The sequence below is a fragment of the Aulonocara sp. 'chitande type north' Nkhata Bay genome, linkage group LG12, assembly GCF_057382095.1.
Source record: "Aulonocara sp. 'chitande type north' Nkhata Bay isolate Kocher_YH1m ecotype deep benthic linkage group LG12, A_spYH_male_GT1.1, whole genome shotgun sequence".
Lineage (NCBI taxonomy): Eukaryota > Metazoa > Chordata > Actinopteri > Cichliformes > Cichlidae > Aulonocara > Aulonocara sp. 'chitande type north' Nkhata Bay.
This window is the reverse complement of record NC_141355.1, coordinates 18,994,563-19,019,644: the sequence shown is the minus strand read 5'-3', so window position 1 is coordinate 19,019,644 and position 25,082 is coordinate 18,994,563. Positions and strand designations below refer to the sequence as shown.

The 25,082-nt window shown below is 41.3% G+C and overlaps 1 protein-coding gene across 1 annotated transcript in view; it reads right to left on the bottom strand.

Moving 5' to 3' along the window:
* Nucleotides 1–1,884: 1,884 nt before the first annotated feature.
* The window catches only part of LOC147317263 (uncharacterized), a 34,889-nt gene continuing 11,691 nt past the window's right edge, over nt 1,885–25,082 (bottom strand). Inside the window, exons 2-16 of the mRNA XM_086314046.1 lie at nt 19,162–19,217; nt 18,881–18,993; nt 17,720–17,794; nt 9,438–9,581; nt 8,757–8,834; nt 8,466–8,617; nt 8,230–8,284; nt 7,077–7,151; nt 6,786–6,894; nt 6,103–6,606; nt 5,280–5,723; nt 5,059–5,157; nt 4,822–4,955; nt 4,157–4,208; nt 1,885–4,041 (exon numbers count right to left, since the gene is read on the bottom strand). Of these exons, the coding sequence (XP_086170172.1) occupies nt 3,905–4,041; nt 4,157–4,208; nt 4,822–4,955; nt 5,059–5,157; nt 5,280–5,723; nt 6,103–6,606; nt 6,786–6,894; nt 7,077–7,151; nt 8,230–8,284; nt 8,466–8,617; nt 8,757–8,834; nt 9,438–9,581; nt 17,720–17,794; nt 18,881–18,993; nt 19,162–19,217 (2,227 nt within the window). The 3' untranslated portion in view covers nt 1,885–3,904. The remainder of the gene's footprint in view (nt 4,042–4,156; nt 4,209–4,821; nt 4,956–5,058; nt 5,158–5,279; nt 5,724–6,102; nt 6,607–6,785; nt 6,895–7,076; nt 7,152–8,229; nt 8,285–8,465; nt 8,618–8,756; nt 8,835–9,437; nt 9,582–17,719; nt 17,795–18,880; nt 18,994–19,161; nt 19,218–25,082) is intronic.

The window sequence follows — 25,082 nt, the reverse complement described above, 5'->3', positions numbered from 1 at the left end:
AAAATCCTGATGTGGAAATGCTGCCAACTAGTTTTCACCAATGATTGTTAAAAAGAGATTTTGTTTTTCTTTAAATCCATTTCTGCAATTTTTTTGCTTCAAGACTGAGAGATGTTCTAATCCTCTGTTCATTGTTAGGGTTGTGTGGGACTGGCCGAGGAAAATAGCTTTTGATGGCAATGGAAGGGATACGGAGCTTTGCCAAAGAGGGCTTCAGAAGTTAATGGGCCGGTTTCTATGCTGACAGTAAAATCTTGGCTGGAGCCATCATTAGCTTCCGAGGCGTTATCTACTTCAGCGGTTTTGAAGATTATCTTTAAAGGGAAAACAGAAAATGACAATGTCAAGAACAAGAGACGAGTTTAAAAGCAAAGGTTTAATCAAGACTTAAGCCAGATGGAATTATCACCAAGCTAAAGCTGATTTATGTTGGATAACAGTTTGGAGAAATTCTTCCTAGATAACTGCTGTAGCCTTGAAACTGTCTCAAAAGCAAACTGCATCAGTTGGATTCACGTCTTCTTCTCTTTTTTTGATACACCACCATGCTAGCTATCTATTCCCAATGTGTAATGTTTGATCCACTCATATAAAATGTTGCTTACACTGATTGTTTGACCTAAAGAACAAAGAACCACAAAGAAAGTGAAACCCATTTTCTCAGTGAGGGCTCATGCATGCTTGCACCTACAAATACTGATCTTTATTTCAGCAAGGGACGAGGAAAACCAGGAGCTTCTTAAGTATTTTAAGAATAAAACTGCATGCCTGAGCTCCGCTAAAACCTTTACCAAAGCAGAGGACAATAGGGACTGTTTGCTTCACAGCACTTTGGAGAAGGGAAGATCTGAACATGCAGTTTTCTTACCCAAAGACTGTTAAGGTAACTTGAAGCCTCGAGGAGAGAGGGGGTGACCCCATCCTTTACGCTTCCTACTGCAGAAAACTCAGCCAAAAAGAAAAAGAAAGTCACCCAGGTGTTTACAGTTAGGATGAAGAAGGTAGGATGGAGGGTTTTTTTGTCTCATGTTAACTGACACCACTTTCAAACATAATTAATTACAAAAAGTTGAAGATAACAGTGGTGAGGGCTACGGGCTCGCCTCCGAAATCTGAACTAAAAGCAGTGAACGCGCACATTTTTTGTAAACGTATGCGTACCCACGCTTATGCGCCTCCATCGCTGTGCGCGTGTGCTCGCTATCCTCCCCTTACAAGTAACTCAGGGGTCGCCAGAATCAGCTTCGGAACAGAAACACAACCAACAGGCCACGAGCCATCAGCAGCCAGGTCAGATTAGGTTTCTGTCGTTGGCAATGTGCTGATAACGCTACAGTGAGTGGCACTTCCCTACCGCCATTTCACCTCAGCCGTCCCACACTCGTCAGTCCTCGACCGGTCAGATAGGGTCTGTCAGTTAAATAACAGATAAAGGAAAGGGAATGTAGGGGTGGTGGGGATTGGAGGGGGGGTGCTTTAGCACCTTACTCAAAGGGGTTTTGTTAGTGATGAGGGTCACAGAAGGAAGGAACAGCCTAAAGACAAAGGGGAAGGGAAAGTTTGACTGGCACATTAGCCGGTGTCTCCCTATCAATCTCCTTAATCTTAAGAGACAAGGGATATCTTGAGTTGTGGGGATGACCATGAGAACAGGGATCTGGCAACACGAGAGAATTGGGGGCGCAACTGTCTCAATTGATTTGCTCTTACATTCTCTGCGCACAGATGCCCTCTCGCTCTGAGTTTATCTCCCACTCTGTGCCTGTTTATCTCTCTCATGCATATGACTGTAAAATTATATACATTGGCATTACACTATGTATCCATTTTTACTCATTTTACTGCAGCTTTAAAACTTTTACTTTTTTTTCTGTCTCACGGTTTTGCTCATTTCAGGTTTTCATGGTTTTGTCCTTGTAAACCAATTAGTATTTCATAAGAGGCTCATCACCCTTTCACACATATCACTGATGATTAGCCTTCTGGGATAACTTCAGCAGAATAGTCTCCTGGATAGATTTAGTCAGTCTGTCAACAGGCATCAGTTCAAGCAGGATGAGACCCATGTCAAACATTACCTCTCTATTTCAGAACAGAGGCACATCTGCCAAACGCTGTTATTGAACTGGCACTACAAGACCGTAACCTAGCCCCCCATAAATATTAAAGGTGTATGGTTAAAAAATATTAATGTCAAATTCAATCAATCATTATTACCCTAGGGGAAAATCCTGTTTAAGGTGTAGAAGCATTAGCAATTTTTAGCTTTGGAAACATCAGGATATCCCACTTCTAAACTGTGTGTAACAATGAGCCCCCTCTCTGCCTGTCAAAATATTTTGCCTTTTGTCCTGAGGAATCTGTTCATTTCACTGAGCTCTCTTTCAAAAATGCTGTCACTGACAAATTGGAAAAGGCAATGTCTCCACCTATAGGTGCAAATATAGCACTGCTACAACCATTTTTTGTTGTTGTTCTTTAATAATCAGGGCACAGTATGTGTGATGGAAATACTTGCATATTAAAATATCCCCAACACTAAATGCTTAAAGAAATAAAAACTTTTTAAAAAAATTGCAATTTTCATGAAGTTCTGCTGTTACAATTTGCTATTTAGATATTAATGTGTTCTTACATGAGAATGAATGTGATTTTTGCAAGACTGATGTTGGTGTCAAGTTGTTTTGGCTGCAAGTATACCGTATGATGGCCAGTAAACTGTGTGTTATTGTTGTGTTTATACAATGTCGAGGCATTTTTTAAAATCCTTTTTTAAGAAAAGTGCTTGAATTCTGAAAAAGAATAACTACATTTTCCCGATACTTAAAAAAGGCTTTAGCTGTAAAATATTATCAATGCTGCATATTAATATTATTTAAAGAAAGAGACAGTTAACAATAAAGAGAGTAACCACTGTATTTTGATTGTTTGAAACAGTAAAAGTGAAGAAATAAGCAGGAGACAAACTTTTAAAGATAGTTTTGTTTGAAGATGCTATGTAAGTTTGGAGTAAATACAAAATAAAAGAGCATTAAACAAGCATACAACATACAAACATATAAACAAGGATAGAAAAAGGACTTTTTTTACATTATTATATACAGTGTAGAGTATAATGATATTAAAGAGGATTAAACCTGGAAGATGTTTCAGATCATCTTTGTGTTGGTATAACGCAATAATTTGTTAATATCTAGGCAAATAAAAGACAAGCTATAATCACAAAAAGCATGGGAGGAGATCACCATATGAACAAAATATAGCCCAATTTAAAATATAGTTATTATTTTTTTATCGTTTGCTATACCTCAGTTCTGGTTTGGGTAATTTAACTGTGCGCTGAGACTTTCAGAAACAAACGCCATGCTACAAAATAACTCAGGGAATACAGGAGGATGATTATAAGACGATGTCTGATACATGTATACAAATGGCGAGCAGAGTGAAATGCTTGTTATATGCGTGGATCAAAAAGGAGACTATACACTATAAAAATCTGTTTGTGTTTCTTTGACAAAAAAAAAAAAGTTTGTGATCATTTGTCATTGTGATCTGATCTCTCCCACCAACATTTCTACTGCATCTCAAAAGGAAATAAGTTATTTTGGTGTAAGAGAAGGTCTTCTCTATTTTATCCGAGAAAATGAGGCTGGGTAATTTCTGCACACTTGTGAGAATTTTTGTTTTCCTCAAAAACATCAAAATCGTGAGTTACACTTTTCTTTTTTGCTCCCTACAAAACAGGGATCCTCGTGTTTCTTTATTCTTCCAACAAAATAGAGAGTACAAAGTTTCAGTGGGAGGATTAAGTTAAAAAAAACACGCATTAACGTGAGGGAAGATGGCGTCCCTGAGTGTGTGTCTATGTGTGTCTGTATCTTTGTCCTAGCGTGTGTCTGCCTGACTATATGGTCTCCACATAATTGGCAGGAAATAAGCCCTGACGTCCGTCTTTGCTCCATCCCCTCCACCAGGCTTTGTCCACCGTCTCCACGTCCGTGATGATGTCACCCGGTTCAAAGGAGATCTCAGATTCGTCCTCTGTGAAGAACAACAAAATAACACAGTGAAGATCTGATAATCACAGTGTAATTATCGTGAATGGAGGCACTTTATGTTCCCATGCATGCCGATTATCCTCTGAAAGGCAGCTTACCTGCCTGGTAGTCGTAAAGAGCTCGGACGCATATCTGTTGCTCGGCTAAAACCTGAAGTGGAAAGGAAAACGGAGCAGAGGAAGACTATAATCAGAAAATATATTTCATGTTTAACTACAATTCAGAAGATTGAATAAAGCAAAAAAAAAAGAAAATCATGAACTTTCATGAAAACTTTCTCATATGAACTTTCATTTTATATGTTTTTTTTTTCTTTTTTACTTGTTTTTAACAATTCAAATGAAAAGGTCAAAATCATCTGTGGGTCTGCGCTACTAGCAAGTATTGGATGATAAATAACATACCTCAACTTCAAAAACTATAAAAAAACCATCACTGAACAGCTTCCATGTTATTTTACTATGATTTTCCCTTTCTTATTTTTATTACGTTATTATTATTATTTCCCAAAAAATGCACAAACGTCCTCCTGTTGAAGTAATGCTTGTTCTAAACTGTACCACCCATATGGCGTTCCATACAATTTACACAGTAGACTTGTTCTTTTGTGGCATTCAGTGACACAATTAAAACAGTCCTCATCACTTGTAGAGATGACATCATACAATATAGTTTGAATTAAAAAAAAAATTTAATTACATAAACAGGTTTTGTGGGCTTTGCATTAGCAATATTATTGTCTGCGTGTCTGTGGACAAAACACCTCTTTTCCATTTTCTGAGATCTCTTGCTTCTCATCTTCATTGATGTCGTCCTCCTCTGCAGTGCCGTGGAGACTGTAGCACGTAGTCACCTCTGAAGTGCTGAATTCAGCTTCAGATGGATTCACACATTGCACTGAGGAAGATCAGTGTGAAAATCACTCGTTATTTCAACTGGTGCGCTCATGTGATATCAAAAAAAACAAAAGCATTGTTTGAACCGTCACTGGTTGCCCGACCTATGCCATTATGCTCCGCTGTGTCATCTCCCAGTCCGATCCCGTTGCTCGACAGTGTTACGGTCTCATGTTCGATTCCTTGACAAACTGGTTCGGCATCTAAAAGATTGGTTTGTTAATGTTAAAGTATCATTTTCAGAAAACTGCAGCATTGCATTTAGAAATAATGACACTGTAACAATCCACTTTAAAAAAGGTTTCTGTAAGAAGCTGAGGGCTACCTGCAACTGCTGAGTCTTCCTGTTTCTCTGAAAGCTCAGCAGTGGGCTGACTGTCTTCTGACTGATTATTCTTCTCTCCATTTTCCTTTGTCTCCTCTTCATCCGTTTCTATCTCAGCTGGTTCCTCGATTGATGCTGGCTCAGTTTCCTCTTTTAATTCTTCCATCACCTCCTCCTCCTTGTCCTCCTTCTCATGGTCCTCCTGTTCTTCCTGTTCTTCCTCCTCTTTTTCTTTTTCTTCTCCTTCTTCTTCTTCTTCTTCCTCCTCTATTTCTATCAGGGCTGGTTCTGTGGTGACAGCAAAAGGCTCTGGTTTTGTTTCAGGATTATCTTCCTCCTGCTCCTCCATATCCTCTTCCTCATCCTCCTCCACCAGCACAGCCTGTACTTTGTAGCCAGTGTCTGAGACCAGCTCAGTGTGCACATGACTGGCTGTGTTGAGGTCTGTGGATTAGAAAATTATAAAGCTATAAATGCACACAAAAAAACAAAACAACATCAGTGTATTAATAAGCATGCATGTTTGTAAAGTGCACATTGAGGGTATGTGTAATCATCATTTCTGTTTCACAAGCCATTGGTTAACAGTCCCTGGGCTGATTTACAGCAGTATGTGGAGTAGCTTTTGCAATAAGTACCAATGAAAGTTTCCTGCACGCTAAACCATTAATGACTTTGAAGGACATGTTTTAAACAGATAAATATGTTTCTTCTTAATTTTGCATCTTCCTAAATATTCTTCTTGCTTGTCAGTATTTTCCTCCAGAAAAGGTATGGTACAAAGAAAGTGAAATATATCTGACTGCATCATGTTTCACCCTACCACTGTTTGGCTGTGGAGTCTCATTAAGAGGAGCTCCTGGAGCCTCTGAATTCAGAAGAGGCTTGGAGTGCAAAGCTGATTCGTCAGGCTGGGTGTCTGGCTGTGCCTCACAGGGGTTGACATTTGCTAAAGTGGGGGGCAAATAAGTCAAGAGACTAGGTGATGCTGGAGGTGCAGAAGGTTCTGTTGGAGATGTAGTTTTGGGTTCATCTGCAGCCTGGTTATTAGTTTGTGGAATGCTAGGAAGAGGTGAAACTGGAGGGACAGGACGAAGAGGAGACAGGGGCGGTGACGTGGGCGCTCTGGGCTTCTGCGGAGCTGCAGCGAGGCAGAAATTAGGGCTTATGGGGGGGGAGACGGCACGGTAAATGGGGGAAGGAGGAGCCCGGTAAAAGGGGGAGACCAGGGGAGAACTGCGAGGGGAGGATGCTGCACTCTCTTCTGCTTTTGAGAAGATGAAGGCTGTGTCTGTCAGGCTCCGCTGGTATCGTCTGAACGGTCTGCCTGGGTAGAAAGAAAAAAAAAACTGGTGTTAGAAGGTAAAACATGAAAAACACGTTTTATAACAAACAAAACTTGAAAGTGGATGCACTGAAATCTAGGGCTTATTCTTGTGTTTGTATAACCATGTCTGCTACTTCGGGCGAATACGTGATAGAATCGCTTTCTTTTGAAGCTCTTACCAGTGCGGGAGGATCCAGGGCTGGTGGGACTTTGTGACGATGATGATGACAGCTGCCGAAAGAACTCCCTGGGGTTCATGGAGCGTTGGGATACTAGCGCTGCTGCCTCCTGCCATTCAAGTAAAATACAGTAAGCATTTTCAATATCTTAACCATTTCCTTTGACTTTTTCCAGTCCAGCGGTGTAGTGCCAACATGTACACATGTGTGCACTTAGTTGGGTTAGTGCTACTTCAGCGCAAGATTTAGTAGAGCTACGTGCATCTTTATATTAGTACAAGAATCACTTACTGCTGCTTTCTCTATAGATTCACTCCGTCTGAGACGAGCCCTCATGTCTTCCTCGTGCTCCCTCTGCTGCTGCTCCTGTCAGTGCAAAAACACACATGCAATCATGTTTACGTGCTTGCTGTAAGGGCCAGCTTATGGGCTGCAGCATAAAATAGAGGCTGGAGGCGCTTGAGTTTGCAAAAGTGAGAATTTCATGTAAATAACTAAGTGACAGTGAGTATGAGCTCCAGCAGCAAAAGAGTGGAAGGTGTGCAAACCTCTGCAGGCATGCCTTTTTATCCACACCTTCTCAGTTGCGTACAACTGAAAGACAATCAAGCACTTAGACTTCAAGGCCAGTAGGGGTTGCAGAGAGGCAAAACATCAAATAAGCATTTCAAAGCTTTTATCTCTTTATGAAGGTACGACTAATAAAAAAAAAAAGAGTAACAGGAAGGCGGAACACTGTTGTTGTGTCAGACAATGTGAAACTTAGATTGTGAGCTATCATTAACGCCCAGCCAGAAATCATCACTACTCTCTCTTCTTACTTTATATTGTGCTTTATATTGTGAGATAATGACCATACAATAATAGAGACAGCCCCAAAAATCGGGTGACCCCCCTACGAGTGGCAGTGGAAAGGAAAAACTCCCTTTTAACAGGAAGAAACCTGCAGAACCAGCCTCAAAGCGGAGCAGGCATCTTCTCCGAATAACTGGGCATGAGGGGAGCTAAATAGTTTAAAATAAACACTGTGGAAGAGAGCCAGAGATGACTAATAACTCATGATTAAATGCAGAGCCGTGTATAAACAGAGTGAGTGAAGAAGAAACAAATAGCCCGTCATGGGAAGCCCCCAGCAGCCGAGGCCTATTGCAGTGCAACTAAGGGAGGGTTCAGGGTCCAGTTCCTGATCCAGCACTAATTATGTGCTTTGTCAAAAGGGAAACTTTTAAGCCTAATCTTAAAAATTTTGTAAGCAGCCTAAACTCGCACATCCTCAAATAAAGACCAAAGGGAGACTCTGTACTCTCTTTCAGTATTGCACAGGGCCATTTTCAGTTACAGTAGCATTGCTAAGATGCAATTTGAAAACTTCATATTCATAGGAGCCACGAGTCTATCTTGTCTTGCTGTTTCAAGTGAATTTTGGCAAGACTTTTTCACGCACCCATTTTGATTTCTCCTCTCTGCGCAGCTCTTCTTCTTGCTCTGCCTGTTTCCTTCTGCAAGACATTAAAAAAACAAAAGGAAATCAGCACCATATTAATGTCATCAAGTAAAGATCGTCAAATACAATACAATTATCATCTAATCTACTTTACCACATTGTTTTTTGGTTTTTTTTAATCTGTGCAAAACATGGACTAAAAGGCACTACTGACAGGAAAACGACATTATTTCAACCTCTGCTCCTCAATCATTTGTAGTTTCTCGTTCATTTTTCTGTCCCTCTCCTCTTCATCCCTTCGTTCTTTCAGAATCCTTTCCCTTTCGAGGCGCCGTCTCTCCTCAGCTCCTCTCCTCCTCTCCTCTTCTTTCCTTTGTTCTTCTTCACGCTGATATACACACCAAAAAAGTAAAGGTCACAGTACAAAAACTATTCTGTATTTTCACTTCAGTTTTAACTCAAGCTGTAACTCCCTTTAAAAGGGCCCCTGAAATACATTTAGCCACACCAAAAAGTATAAAGGGTACCTCTGCTCGTGCCCAGAAGGAGTCTCTATTTATCAGTCTCATCTCCATTGCAGCATTAGTTTTTCTGTAGTTGGTACCCTATTAAAAAATTAAAATAAAAGGTTTTGCGTAAATGCAATTCAGTGAATTTTCCACTATATATATACATATATATATACATATATATATATACATACAAAATATATATATATATATATATATATATACATACAAAATATATATATATATATATATATATATATATATATATATATATATATATATGTATATATATATATATATATATATATATATATATATATATATATATATATATATATATATGTATATATATATATATATATATATATATATATATATATATATATATATACAAAATAAATAAATATATATATATATATATATTTTTTTTTTTTTTTTTTTTTTTTTTTTTTATTTATTTATTTTTAAATTTATTAATCTATTTGTATTTTTTTGCATGGTTAAGACCTACTCAATTGTTATATTAAAAAACATTGTATGTTTTAATCTTTTCATATTATTGATTACAAAACATAAAGAAGGCTAAAATAACTCCTAAAACACAGAAGTTGCTGGGGTTTTGTATTCGAGGGTCATTATATATATGTTATAGACTTTGTCTCCCTCTGATGGATAGCAGAAGCATTACAGGAGACTTACCACTAATTCCTCCTTTTCTGCAGACTTAGAGCTCCTTCGCACAAAATGTGTGGGAGTATGAGCTGGGGCCTTGCTGAGCTCAGCTCTTATCTTTTCTTCTGTCACATCCTCCACTTTCTCTGCACTAATGAAAGCATGCGCTTCCTGAAACATGGAGGACAGGGAATGAAAAAGGCATGGTGAGATGGTATCGAGTAAGATAGATGAGAGTTTAATCCACTCCTCGGCATGCTGTCCTTTAGCCTCTCTTACTCTCCCTCTCTCTCTCTCTCACACACACACACACACACACACACACACACACACACGCACGCACGCACGCACGCACACACACACACACACACACACACAAATTGTGTGACTGCATGTGTTACAAAAAGGCAGAAAAAAAGCAAGACCCTCAACTAACACTCACGGCGGGCTGGAGTGGGTATCCTAATATCCCCTCGGCTTGCTGTCGGTAGGTTGGGGTTTTTCCCGGTGGACGAGAGGGTTTGTTCCCTGCGCCTTAGGGTCGGGGAACGGGTCCTGACTGTCATCTGCGCTTATGCGCCGAGTGGCAGTTCAGAGTACCCAGCCTTCTTAGAGTCCCTGGGGGGGGTGCTGGAGGGTGCTCCACCTGGAGACTCTGTTGTCCTGCTGGGAGACTTCAATGCTCACGTGGGTAACGACAGCGAGACCTGGAGGGGCGTGATTGGGAGGAACGGCCTCCCTGATCTGAACCCGAGCGGTGCTCTGTTATTGGACTTCTGTGCTAACCACAGTTTGGCCATAACGAACACCCTGTTCGAACATAAGAGTGTCCATAAGTGCACGTGGCACCAGGACACTCTAGGCCGTAGGTCGATGATCGATTTTGTAATCGTATCAGCAGACCTGCGACCATATGTTCTGGACGCTCGGGTAAAGAGAGGGGCTGAGCTGTCAACTGATCACCACCTGGTGGTGAGTTGGATCAGGTGGCGGGGGAGGACGCTGGACAGACCTGGTGCACCTAAACGCGTAGTGAGGGTGTGCTGGGAACTTCTAGCAGAGGCCCCAGTCCGCGAGATCTTCAACGCACACCTCCGGCAGAGCTTCAACAGCATTCCGAGGGAGACCGGGGACATTGAGTCCGAATGGACCATGTTCAGCGTCTCCATTGCCGAAGCTGCTGCATTGAGCTGCGGCCGCAAGGTGGTGGGTGCCTGCCGTGGTGGTAATCCCCGAACCAAATGGTGGACACCAGAGGTGAAGGGAGCCACCAGGCTGAAGAAGGAGTCCTATCGGGCTTGGTTAGCCTGTGGGACTCCGGAGGCAGCCGACAGGTATCGACAGGCCAAGCGGAATGCGGCTCGGGCAGTGGCTGAAGCAAAAACTCGGGTGTGGGAGGAGTTCGGAGAGGCCATGGAAAAAGACTTTCGGACTGCCTCGAAGAGATTCTGGCAAACCGTCAGACGTCTCAGGAGGGGAAAGCGGTGCTCTACCTGCACTGTGTATAGTGCTGGCGGAGCGCTGCTGACGTCGACTGACAAAATTGTCAGGCGGTGGAAGGAATACTTCAAGGACCTCCTTAATCCCACTGACACGTCTTCCGAGGAGGAAGCAGAGTCTGGGGATGAGGGGAATGACCCGCCAATTTCCGGGGGCGAGGTCACTGAGGCAGTTAAACAACTCCTTGGTGGCAGAGCCCCTGGTGTTGATGAGGTCCGCCCCGAGTTCCTGAAGGCTCTGGACGTTGTAGGGCTGTCCTGGTTGACACGCCTCTGCAATGTTGCGTGGAGATCAGGGGCAGTACCTGTGGACTGGCAGACCGGGGTGGTGGTCCCCATCTTTAAGAAAGGGGACCGGAGGGTGTGTTCCAACTACAGGGGGATCACACTCCTCAGCCTCCCTGGGAAAGTCTATGCCAGGGTGCTGGAAAGGAGAGTTCGTCCGTTAGTCGAACCTCGGATACAGGAGGAACAATGCGGTTTTCGTCCTGGTCGCGGAACACTGGACCAGCTCTTTATCCTCTCCAGGATACTTGAGGGTGCATGGGAGTTTGCCCAACCAGTCTACATGTGTTTTGTGGACTTGGAGAAGGCATTCGACCGTGTCCCTCGGGGTGTCCTGTGGGAGGTGTTGCGGGAATATGGGGTGTCTGGCCCATTGCTACGGGCCATTCGATCCCTATACAACCGTTGCAAGAGCTTGGTTCGCATTGCCGGCAATAAGTCGGACTCGTTCCCGGTGGGTGATGGGCTTCGCCAGGGCTGCCCTTTGTCTCCGGTTCTGTTCATAATTTTTATGGACAGGATTTCTAGGTGCAGCCAAGTGGCGGAGGGCTTTCGCTTTGGTGGCCTCAGAATCTCATTTCTGATTTTTGCAGATGATGTGGTTCTGTTGGCTTCATCGGGTGAAGGCCTCCAGCTCGCACTGGAACGGTTCGCAGTCGAGTGTGAAGCAGCGGGAATGAGGATCAGCACCTCCAAATCTGAGGCCATGGTTCTCAGCCGGAAAAGGGTGGAGTGCCCACTCCGGGTCGGGGATGAGTTCCTGCCCCAAGTGGAGGAGTTCAAGTATCTCGGGGTCTTGTTCGCGAGTGATGGGAGAAGGGAGCCGGAGATCGACAGACGGATTGGGGCTGCAGCTGCAGTAATGCGGACGCTGCACCGGTCCGTCGTGGTGAAGAGGGAGCTGAGTGTAAAAGCGAAGCTCTCAATTTACCGGTCGATCTACGTCCCTACCCTCACCTATGGCCACGAGCTGTGGGTAGTGACCGAAAGAACGAGATCGCGGATACAAGCGGCAGAAATGAGCTTCCTCCGAAGGGTGGCTGGCCTCTCCCTTAGAGATAGGGTGAGAAGTTCGGCCATCCGGGAGGGGCTCAGAGTAGAGCAGCTGCTGCTCCACATCGAAAGGAGCCAGCTGAGGTGGTTCGGGCATCTGACAAGGATGCCCCCTGGGCGCCTCCTGGGTGAGGTGTTCCAGGCATGTCCCACCGGGAGGAGGCCCCGGGGCAGACCCAGGACACACTGGAGAGATTATATCTCTCGGCTGGCCTGGGAACGCCTTGGTATTCCCCCGGACAAGCTGGAGGAGGTGGCTGGGGAGAGGGAGGTCTGGGCCTCTTTGCTTAGGCTGCTGCCCCCGCGACCCAACCCCGGACAAAGCGGATGACGATGGATGGATGGATGGATGGATGTATATTGACAGCAAAACTTACAAGACATACACTGTATCACTCTGTGTTGCACATTGTCTTCACAATAAGTTCAAAACAGCAAAATGAATTAAAGCCTTTAGTTTCAAGAGAAAGAAAAAAACTGTGCCTGCATTTCATGTTTACTGGAGAATGGACAAAAAACAAAACAAAGAACTATATTTTACTTTGTTAAACATGGACTTAACTCATGTCTGTGTGTGCATACAAGCATTTGTATGTGGCCAGGACCTCGGTATAATTTCCATGGAGAGTAAATCTAGGCTTGTTGATGGAGGGCCTGGTCTGTCAGCCTCCAACAGGAAACCACAGATTTATCCAAGTGACAACACTGACACTGACACTGAGCAGAGAATTCAGTGCGCCCTGTAATACATGTCAGTACAGTCCATAATCCATATCACTCTGGCTGCCACTGCCAACTACACACAGAGTTGGCACAGAGACCAGAGAAGTAGTCCACAGTGCTGCCAGCCGCACTGGGAAAATCATGGAAACAAATCAAGGTCTACGGGAACACTTCTCAGTAGCACAGCCCAGTATTCTCTTATGAATGTGCAAGTGCAAAACATTACAGACAGTCTGCATTTAATCAAGTACAGGACGAAAGTGTTCATCAAAACAACTCACACTCAAAGCAAATGCCCTTGTAGTGCTGAATAATATAAAGCAAAATAGGTATTACCATGCTTGTAATTTTAAGAGACTTAAAAGTGTTAAAAATGCACTGGGAAAATGCAAGGGTTTTTCCTTCCCAGTGTCGCCAAGTGCTTGCTAACAGGATGCCCTGTGATTGTTTTGGTTGTCTCTCTATTATTGCAGGATCTTCAGGTGACATCTGGTGCTATTTAAATAAGATTGAATTCAATTAAACTGAAATAACAGTTTTAGGAAAAATGAAACTATCTGTATCTTATTAAAATGTATAGAAATCACCTCTAATTCTATTCAGACCATTTCTATAACTCATATGTGAGCATGTTCATGTCATTTTACATCATTCGGATTTCATAATGGTCATATGTTAGGACAAAACCTTCCTTTTTAATCTTTGTAACTGTAAGCTCTTGAAGCCCATACCATACTGTGTTATGTTCCAATCTAACATCCATCCCACAGTGTTTCAACCACATGGCATTTGACTTGCTAACAATGCAATGACCTTCATTGGTTATCAGAAAGCTTTAAATTTGTACCCAGATTCAGATAATAACATACTCTAGCAAAACAATATAAATGCAAAGCTTCAAAAACTCCAAAACGTTCTATATGAGCTCAAAGTACTGCCTTAATAGTCAACCTCTCTATTCAGAATAACGTGTCTTGGCCTAGTTATTTCCATGGGAAAATTTCATAAAGTGGGATGTTGAAACAGTCTTTTTGGGACTTGTGACACTGATGACCTTGGCATTGAAAACTTACTATAGGTATAACGATATAACCTGCCAGGGAGGGAAAGTAGCCCAAGGTGATGTGACAGGTTGAGAGACTTTTTAGCTGTAATTGGGCTCAAACTCCACACAAACTGTCTCTCTGCTCTGGAACCAGAGTGCTTCATAGTCTCTTTCCAACTAAGGAGTTGCTCAGAGTAATAGGCAGTAGGTGGATTCGGGGCAACTCAAGTTTCCCCAGTTAAAGTTTGTCCCACTTGACTGATGGGTTACTTATAATAGAAGTTAGTGTTGGCCAGCGCTTGTGGCCGAATTATTAGTATTGCAAACATTTATTCTTCTTAAAAAAATGCAAGTTGTTCACGAAGAATAACACCAATAAAACTGTGAATTGACAAGATTGCTATAATATTTGGGTTGTCAGTTATTATGACAGACAACATGTGTGATTTGAAGTGCTTCAAGATACCTTGACCCAAACATCTTCAATTATTCCTTATTTACAAGCCTAATGTTTTTTTGAGACCTAATCTCCTGTTCCACCTTAAAAAAAACATTTGGCCTTAAATAACAAAGGCATAATGTGACCGAATAAATGTATCTACTTGTTAAGTATGACATCACTAGCCATCCCGAGATCTAAAGTCTAAAAATCGAACTCAGGACCACTGAAAGAAAGAAAAACAGGACAAACTCTTTCAGCTTCCCCAGCTGTTACAATAAGGTTTAACGTTCAGATATCAAGAGGTTCACAAAGTTTAGCAGAGTTAGAAGTTGCCGGGAAGTTAGGAATCCAGTTTTCACCTAAAGATCAGATACCATGTTTTGACTGAAGTACTTCTAAAAAACTAAAACACAGTGCTCTGGTGTACCTTTGAAAGTAGACTAAATAGCAATGGTGGTTGGAGGGTCAGTGAAGATGGGCTAGCTGACATATCATAAATTGCCTGGTAGCTAGCATACAGGAGGAAGAAGATCCTGAAAAAAAGAGTTAAAAATGGGCCCATTCACAACACAAGGTTAGTCATAACACATTGGTGCCTGGTTTTGACTAATTCCTAAAATGTCAACACTGAACTTTTATTCAGCCAGAGAGATTCAAATATTTGACATTCGAGCCCATGGACTGCAGTTTTTAAAAACTTAAAGATATGTATAGTCGGCTGGCTGACCATGATCCCTAATGACTTTTGGGGGGCTTGTTTCTATTAAATATAACAAAAACATTACAACGTGTTAAAAAGGTGACAGTGTCATTTGTAACAGTAGACCCACAGTAGAAAGGAGACCCAGAAACAGGACTGATACATTATCATTTAACCAGCAGATACTTATTGTATGTTTGATGAACCAAATGCACATTTTATAAATATCAGGATTGGAAAAGATGTGCCTTTGTGAGATGTCCCCACTCAGTTGAGTATGCATCAGAGCATCCAGGTTCTCTGCTCTCTACAATGCTCCAATTTGTGTCTTAATTCAAAATGTCTTGAGTCTAACTAACTTCTTTGTTTAGAATTTGACACTACTGTTTCTAATCTTATGCACTTGGACTCACACATACACACACACACACACACACACACACACACAAACACAATGCTCTTCTGTCAAAACTTAATTCAGTTATTTGTTTTTTGGTAGAAATTAACAATGGAAACACCTGCACCCTATTCATAATTTAGTTTTCATAACTTAATGCCACATTAACTTCAGTTTATAACACACCCAAACCAGACTCGCCTCGACAAAACCCCCTCACTGCCAGCTGGGACATGCAGCATAGCGAGCCAGAAAAAACAGAAACAAAGTGGAGGGAAAAGAGAAAAAAAAGAAAGATAAGTAAAAAACTTATGGCTTACTTAGGGTAAAAACAGCCATGATTTTAAAAAAGAACAAGCTATTGCATCCCCAGATGTTATCACCCATCCAATCTGTATATATTTATAGATCATTTCCATGGTTTTGTTTTTCACGTCACTGCAAGGTCAAGTACGGCTCAGAAATAAGAGAGCTGTTTAGATTATAGCATCTGGTTAATGTAGGCATTTAGCAGGTGAGGGAGTGACTTTTTGTGTATCAATATTTCAGCTACTGATTTGTTAAAATAAAACAATTCTCAAAGACCAATATCAGGTAGCCTTTGAGTCTCCAGTATATTGCATAATCATAATTACGCATCGAATCAGTTTTATTGGACATGGAACAGAACAGCGCCTGTGATAGATACTGGGGTCATTTGTGATCCTTAAACGATTTGTCTCCACAAACATATGAGCTGTTAATAATATTAAATCATCGACTGTACTGTACATTGGCTATGCAATTCTACAAATAAAGACAGCTTAAGTCTGAATATAAATACTTTGACAGATAATTTTTAAGGTTCACTACACACCAACTCCAATACAACACAAGCCGGAAACACACCAGTGTGTTTGACGTTTTTTCGTAAGCTGTCTTGATACTAGTGAGATCATCACCTGTACTGTAAATTATGCCATAAGTGAGCATTTTAGTATTTGTGAGGAAAACTGATTAAAGACGTTTGCATGAACAAAAGACAGTTTTGCATAGTCATGTATGATCACCGCGTACTTCTACAAATGACATCCATGCGTCTATTGTATAAGGTCAAATTAGAATAAATTGTTTCTCTTCCTTTTTGCATTTTACATTAGCAGTAGTGACCACCGGGTACTTAAACAGTCCTGCTTATTAATGAGCATGTTTGTGTGTGTTGGCTAAGTTTAGAAGCCTCTTTTGTCCCACAGCTCACCTAAGGAGAAGTGATTTTCTTCATTCCCCTTAACGTCCACCATGAAATCATGTTTCTATGATTATGAAATCCCACAAGAAATTCTGATCAAAGAAGCCTCACACAAGACTCAGAGAGGGGATAGTGGGCTTTCAACTGGTTTCTTATAAAATCCCAGAGCCCACATTCATTGTTTTAAAAAAAGAGACAAAAAAAACAACAAACATTCCACAGATGCTCCTACAGTCGACTGGGTGATGCCTTTGTATGGAAAGTGGTAAACCTAGGGGTCGGTTCAATCCTTTCTACTCACTGACACACAAAATAAATACTGTTTGAGGGGCACAGACAGGGGAATCGTCAGCAGTGATGGACAGTTTTTGTCATATGCTGTAAACACACCTGAATCCTAAAAATATGCACATGCAGCTGAATCATAGAAATTACACAGTTCTCTTTTCTCTGGTCCATCTGCTTCCTGTCTATCTTACCACTACTTGACTTTGGCATGGGACTTGTGGGTTGTACCACCAACAACAGAATTTTAAACAAAACTTAGCAATCTCACCCTGAACCAACAAACCAGTAGGGCAGGAAGGGGTCTGAGGACAGGAAACTCTCAAAACAATACTAAGCAAACTACAAAGTGTAAATATAGAGTTTGAGGGTAAACGGTCTAGAATTCAGGGACAAAGATTATAGGAAAGTATAAAACACATTTTTCACTATTATTTTGGAATTTCACAGGAAATTAAACAGAATCTAAATGAACAGAAAGAGTAACAGAAACTGCAAGTGTTTTTTGCACAGCACTACCTCCGGGTCTAAACGGTCCTTGCACAGATGGAATTATTTCCTCTTAAATGAAGCCAAACAAAAACACAAATGACTGGATTTACTTTAGCAAACCCGAAGGCCATTGTCAAGTTCACATTCTTATGCACTGCACCTTAAAGAAGTTCTTGAGGGCTGGAATGTGGGTGGCACATTCTGTTCTCCTGTAGTCATCGACATTTTGGCCAACCTGCATACAAACAGGATGTAGACACTTAGACTGATATCACAGATCTCTCTTAGAAGACTAAAAAAAGACATGAAGGAAACAGGCTGGGAAACAACAGGATTCAAACGATGTCATGAGGCATCTGAAGACTGATCATCTTGAGAAGTGTTTAGTGTCGTCATGCCAATAAGTTCTCAAAGGGATTTAAAAAAACCAACTTGTCAATAAGTGCGTGTCTGAAAGAACAGGATTTCTCCAAATTATTTGAATTGAATTATTCCATTGTGAGGAAAACTATCAACAATTGTGTATATTTGTGTATTTAGTGACTATTTGTGTAGAACTAGAAATCTAAGCAAAGTCAGTCTAAATTTAAAACAACGGTCTCTAAAAAGACCCAAAATTTGAACCCAGGATCTCCAGGTAGCCTGAGCTGCATGTGTTTACAGTGCACAAATTTGATCCGCATGGGAAGTGTACCAGAATAAACTAAAGTTTGTAGATGAACATAAAATCAAAGAGTAGGCCTTTTGGAATGAAGTGCTCCTGACAGCTGGAAAGACAAATCAAAGACAGTAACAGTGGACATGTTTGGAGCAGAACAAAGGCAGCGTTTCTTTAGGGAAGAGCTATATACTACCATACCACTTCAAGCACCAGATACAACGGTGGTGAAAATATTATGGTTACAGGTTGCGTCTTTGACACTTAGGTCCTCTGCTCGCCTTGTAATTCACTCATTTTTCCACTGCACTGAGACATTTTCAAAGCTTTTCTTCCAAATTTCATGTAAGCCTCTGAAAACAAGAGTGCTGAATGAAAATAAGCCAGGAATATTTCGGGTTTCTCCAGAATACTTTATAAGTTAATAAGGGCGTACGCTTCTGTATCTGACCACAACAACATGTGAAACCCCTTATCTCAGAGCTGCAAAATGACCCAGCTGCCTCCAAATTAATTTAAGTCTGTGAGTCCTTGTGTTTGAAGCGTACCTGCTGTTTTCATGGCAAAGAATGCATGTGTGTTTGAGTAATTCGAGCTGGTATTTGTGTTATGATAGGGGAATGCTTACACAAGTTAAGCCCCATGAGCCCGTCTGCTACTCACCCAGCTGATCAGCACGATCCGGGGGGCTCCTGTCTCTACACTTCCGACTTTGCACAGTCCATATTGAGGCTTTGAGATGTGAAACTTAGCAGCCAGCTCTGCCACACCACCCGCTGTTAGGAAAGAGACAGATGCAGGGTGAGGGAACAAAGGGATATTGATGTGCAAATACGCTGCACTTTCTTTTTATATATCAACTTCTTTCAAGCCCAAGCAGAGGAGCAAACAAGCTTTTTTGTGGTCTTATGAAGGTAAATGATAAAAATAAGAGTCCACTTTACCTCCTGAGTCAGCCAGTTTGAGGTTGTTTGTGACTCCATCATATGCAAATAATGCCCTGTGAACATACAAACACACACAGGTCAAGATGCAAACAATAGCATGATTTCTGTGTATGCAAGCCCAAAGCCAAATGTTTTCCTGCGCATACCAGTGCTTTGTCTGAAAAACAACAAGCTTCCTTGCTGTGCAGAAGCACTATTACACCGACAAAAATAAATTCTTTTCAACTGTGACACACGTGCTCGCTCACTTTGTTCTGTCTCCCTTCCTGCTCTTGTTCACCAAAGACCCTTACAGCACAGAGATAAAACAGCACGGCACATTGTAACACAATAAGCTGCATTCACAGCATTTTCCTCATCGATGGGCAACTCCTGATTGTGAAATAAACAGTGTGCACACCGATGGGGCTTTTATTTTTTGTTAAGTGTTTTGCAGGTGAAAACCTGCCCCACCGCACCCTTCAGTGAGAAGACTGTTGCTGTGGCAACTCGACAAACTGATGATGTGTTTTCATGAGACCACTGAAAAACAACGGCTCAATTAAGAGCTTGGTGACTGATTTAAGATTGATACACACAATAAAAGGGCTTATATGTGGTTTGCTGCAAGAGGGAAATGTGTGACTTCATAAGAACCAAAACAAAGAAATAAACCTTAAGGCAAGTTCATTTTGTCTGTACTGGATCTGAACCCCAAATGACACCATTATGCTATTTGAGAAGATGTGTTTCCTAAATAATCTCGATGCTTTTGCATGTTTGAAGCACATCTGTGTAAATGTGTACGTTAGAGTCTGTTGCTTAACAAGGCGGCCTGCAGAGAGAGAAACTGTCAAATCTTTAAAGGGCCGCATGTGCCCGTCTGTGTGCACAAGTATGTGTCTGACTGTGGGCCTGTGTAAAGGTTTCACTGTAGGACTCCTGGAGTTCAGAGAATAACATCTGGAGCTGGATTGCAAAAGGGCACAAGCAACGATTACAAAGGACCAAAGGTGAATGGCCTGTGTGTGTGTGTGTGTGTGTGTGTGTGTGTGTGTGTGTGTGTGTGTGTGTGTGTGTGTGTGTGTGTGTGTTTCTGTTCTGTGTCCTGTGTCCTGTTTGTTTGTATATGTGTCTTTCTGGCTGCTGTTACAACCAAATTTCCCCCTGTGGGACAATTAAAGGATTATTCTATTCGATTCTAAAAGCATCAGTATCGGTTTAAAATGTTCCGGTTGACTGTACAAAAGAGTACAAAACAGCTGTTTGGTATATGGGTTGACAATGGTGCCAAATAACTCAGTTAGCATTTCTCATTCACTGTTATTTTTCCTGATACAACAAGTCTGCCTTTGTTCTTTCTCCCAGAAGAACAAAAAGCTTCAGTCAAAAGTCAGTCAGTATGTGTGTGCGCTGAGGACACAATAACCATACTGTGCAACCTACTGAGCAAGTTGCAAGCTGGCCGAGCATGTGAGGAGACATGTTGCTGCTGCGCTTTCATTTTTGGTTTTTTTTTTATTGTTTTTGTAATGTTGGCAAATGTTTGTTTAATATCTATGATATCACCCTGCAAGTATTTGAAATCAGATTGCATAAGAATATAATGCAACTTATGGGAACATTCTCCCCCAGCTCCCCGGCACGAGCTCTGCATCACCTCAAGCACTTACTTACGTGTTTCGGGATTAGATTAGCCACAAAAACTGCAGCAACAACAATGCTGCTCTCTTTTATTAGTTTTAACAAGTCACCAAACCACATCCGTGGTCTTCTAACATTCCAAGGTTGCCATTCCCAAGCTGTCAAGGTCAAAAGTCAATGTGACTGTGAAGGAGTCTTAATTGCATGTGCAAATTTTCCACCCACACAGAACAAGCTTGCTCACGAGGTACGCTGAGCTGAGGGACACTCTTTGTTCTGCCACAGCTTTCACTAAGATGGACTTTGCAAAGATCCTATTTTTCAGCAGCTTTCTCCCCAAATCTTTACCTAATCTCAATTTAGTGAAGCAGTATTACAAAATCAAACACAATAAGTAAAGACCATCTTTTGTATCTATCCATCTATTGATACAGTTTTTGAGAAAGGCACAAATTACAGTTAGAAACTGATCACATAGGGTCTTCTTTGAGCAAGGAGACAGCAAATGTTCTACTGACTCAAAACAAATGATTTAGCATCAAAGGAAAACCTCGGTGAGGCCTACATATAGCTGTCATGTCGAAATCTTACACATTAAACCACTAAATGACTGCATGGACATATCAGTAGTTTTATGTAGTGAGCATGTTTTTTCCCAAACACAAGCTGAAGTCTTTTATCCTGTCTATCCTGGAAAGTTGTCCTCGACAATAAGACCAAAGTCGCTTTGGAGTCTTGCTTCATACCTGAGCCAAGCTGTGCAATATTACATCATATGAAATTAAGATTCCGTCTATATGCCCATTTTTGTCTGCATCACTTGATTGGGTATTTTAATGTAGTAATAGAAGTTTCAAAAGCGGTAAAGTTGTTCCCCTAATTAATAAAGCACACCCCTACCCCCTCACCAACTCGGCACACACGCACTGACTGACTGAATGATGAGAAAAACAGACGCTCTTATGTCTGTACTCCAGCCCACTTCCAAACCAAGCCAGCTATGACCTCAGAGGAAGAGAAGAGAAGAGAAGAGAAGAGAAGAGAAGAGAAGAGAAGAGAAGAGAAGAGAAGAGAAGAGAAGAGAAGAGAAGAGAAGAGAAGAGAAGAGAAGAGAAGAGACACGTGAAAGGGCGGGAAAGGGGCCATCATGAAGGGCAATGGGGCGCAAAGTGGGAGAGAGTGAGAACAAGAAAAGAAAAGCCTAGAGCAATGATGTCATAATCTGAAACATCAACTCTTTAAAGTAATTAACAGTGGGAAATGAAATCTCAGCATCGTAGCCACAGCCAGTAACTCAACAAATAAACATCTGTATTTAAAGAAATGGCAGTCTGGAAACACAGGCACATGCACACAATGTACTGTAAGCCTGAGCCAGTAACAATAGAGAAGGTTTGTCTTGGCCTGCCAGCGCCCCTGTAATACCTCCAAACATGCTAAGCTCTACCATTTCAAGATCAACATCACAGAAGCAGATGATTGCGTATCCATGCTCTCCCCTCACCAGGCTAAACTCTGCAACAGCAGAGTGCTGCATTACACAGGAAACACTTGAACACAGCATACACGTTTCTCCTGTGCTGTAGATTCTGAAGAGATATTCTTTGATGGTTTTTTCTTCTATTTATTTTTTTATTTAATTTTTTAAGGGAATGCATATTATTGTGCTAGTCCTTTATTATAAAAAAGAAGTAAAGAAGTAAATCTATGAGAATATATTTATGGGGCCCAGAATCACCGATCATTTTTCACATTTTTTATTAACTTTGCCATCCGTCCTCACTCTATATATTCAGTTGATGTGTAACAATCTTTACCACTTTAAATTCATTATTCTGACCTTCACCTCTAGCAACTCTGCTTTATTCCTCCTATTTTAAATCTTGTAGTAAAACACACCTCGTTCACAAACTGAAGCAATATCTCATCTTCATTTTTCTCCCTCTGTGTCTCTCTGACAGCGGGTTCTTGTGAGCTCATAGGTCATTTATTCCTTCCATCTTTGCCAGTCGCTGAGATATGAGAGGGTTTTTTATTTTATTTTGCACACTGCTGATAAACTGGGTATGAAGAATAAGATATAAAAAAACAGATGAAATGCTGGGAGGATTCACAAGGATTAAGCTCTCCATCAACCATTACTTTGTGCCCCTTTCTCTCCCCAATGTATGGATACACCAGCAACTCCCAGGTAAAGCTTATCGACAAATTTATAACTACTTAAGTCAAGTCTTGTATTTGCCTGTCTACTGTACCTAAGATTTAAATGGCTACTTTATGGATAATGTCTTTTTATTTCACATGACATATACTTCTTCTGCTCCTCTCAGCTTCACAATTCCTTACTTTTGGCTCAAAGATGACCTGGCCTTCCAGTTCTATTTTTACCTTGTCTCCCAGTCTACCACTACGTTTGCACTAGACTGGGGAGCTTGGAGACGTCCCTGCAGCACACGGCGCTCATTTCCTCTCTCCAAACATGGGCATAATAAGTCTAGTCAGACGTGATACTCATATAGTGACCACACAGCGACCCCAGTGGTGCACACATTCTTCCGTCTGCACTGCAGAGACACATGGAGGTTTATGGGAAGGGTTTCAGGAAATCTGACTAAGAGAGAGGAAGTAACGGAATAAAGCCAAGTATTTGTCTGGCTTGTAAGAGTCCTACAGACTGGTATGGTGTGACCTAAGTGATGTATCCTGAGTAAAAAATGTTGCATGCTAAGCCAAAGAGGCACAGAGAGCACACATACTTTCAATTAAGTTGTACAAGTGTGTGCATATGTCAATGAAAACAGCTTCATCAGAAGCTCCACTACTTTACGCACAGTCTAGAGTACCTAGTTTCGCAGCAGTCCCTTATTAATAACATGCATAAAACAATGTTGCTGAGTCATGGTTTTATATGAACTCTTCTAAGCACTTAAATCTCCAGATGACCCAGATTCATTCAGAAAAAAAGTATCAGAAAGAATGAAGGCGAACGAGATGAAAATTTAGTGCATTTTGAAAAAGAGGTAAGATACAAATGAATGTTGCAAAGGAAATGAGACGGGAAAAGTCTTGGTCCTCATATTTATGGATTCGGGCAGCCTACAGAGAATTACTGTAATCCTTTCAAAGCAAGCAGCAAGGTCCTTTAATTGGAGCTGTTTAACAGTAGAGGACTGAAACATGTCACTAAAGACTAACCCCCTAAAATACACCTGCTTTGTGTCTGTGTAATCTGATGTCTCCAATGCTATTTTGTCCCTCATACAGTTTAAATGAGCATTTCAGATAAAAGTGTGTAGTCTGGATGAGGTCTTTTATTTTGAATGTTGACCGGATTCTCTTTGCTGTTCCCGTGCCTAACGTCCTGCCCTCCTTACCTACTCTGTAAAAAAAGTTACAATTAAACTGGAGTAATGATCATGATAAGACAAATTTAATACAGATATTTGAATGTGCAGTACTTTGTAGAAGTCTTGAGTCACACTTCTTTTTATAGTTTGCTTAAAAAAAAAGGAAATAGGAGCAATTTATTGACATGTTCAAACATACAACATAGTTTATCAATCAAAAACATTTGTACAAGTCTAATGAGCTTTAAGTAGTCTTCAGGAATAGACCTCCAGGCTTCTCGAAGGACATTCAAAGCTCTTCTTTGGATGTTGGCTGCTTTTTGTACTCTTCTCTGTCAAACTGATCCAGCACTGCTTCAACAGTGTTGTGGTCCGGGCTCCGGAGAGGCCAGTTCATGTCTAATATTGTTGTTGTGAGCTATTCTGGGTTTTTTTCACCAGGTATGGTTTAACTGCTTCGTTGTCATTCTGAAAACTGAAGCTGTTGCCAGCCTGATGTTTTCCAGATGATATTTTATGGTGGATCCAAATCTGATGGTACTTTTCTACATTCATAATTTAATCAATTGTAACAAGATGCCCAACGCTAACGACTGAAATGAAGCCCGAAACTACGACAGAGCTTCCACTGTGTCACTGTGTGTGTTTTAAAGATGGCTGCAGACACTCACTGTTGAACCTGTTAAACAGTGACAGCTTTTAAACTGCAAACTTCAAATTTCATCACTCTATAAGATCTGCTGCTACTAATTTTCCATCTTTTCTTGTGTAATTTGGCACGCCTCAACCAGAGTTTGACAAAGAACATTTCTGATGAGGCTTCAGTGAACAGTATATGGATCAACTGAAACACTAGATGTATTTCTCAGTTGCTGTATCAGGTATTTACAGATTTTTTTTTCATGTTTTTTAAGGATATGATTTTCAGATACTGTTCATCTCCTTTTT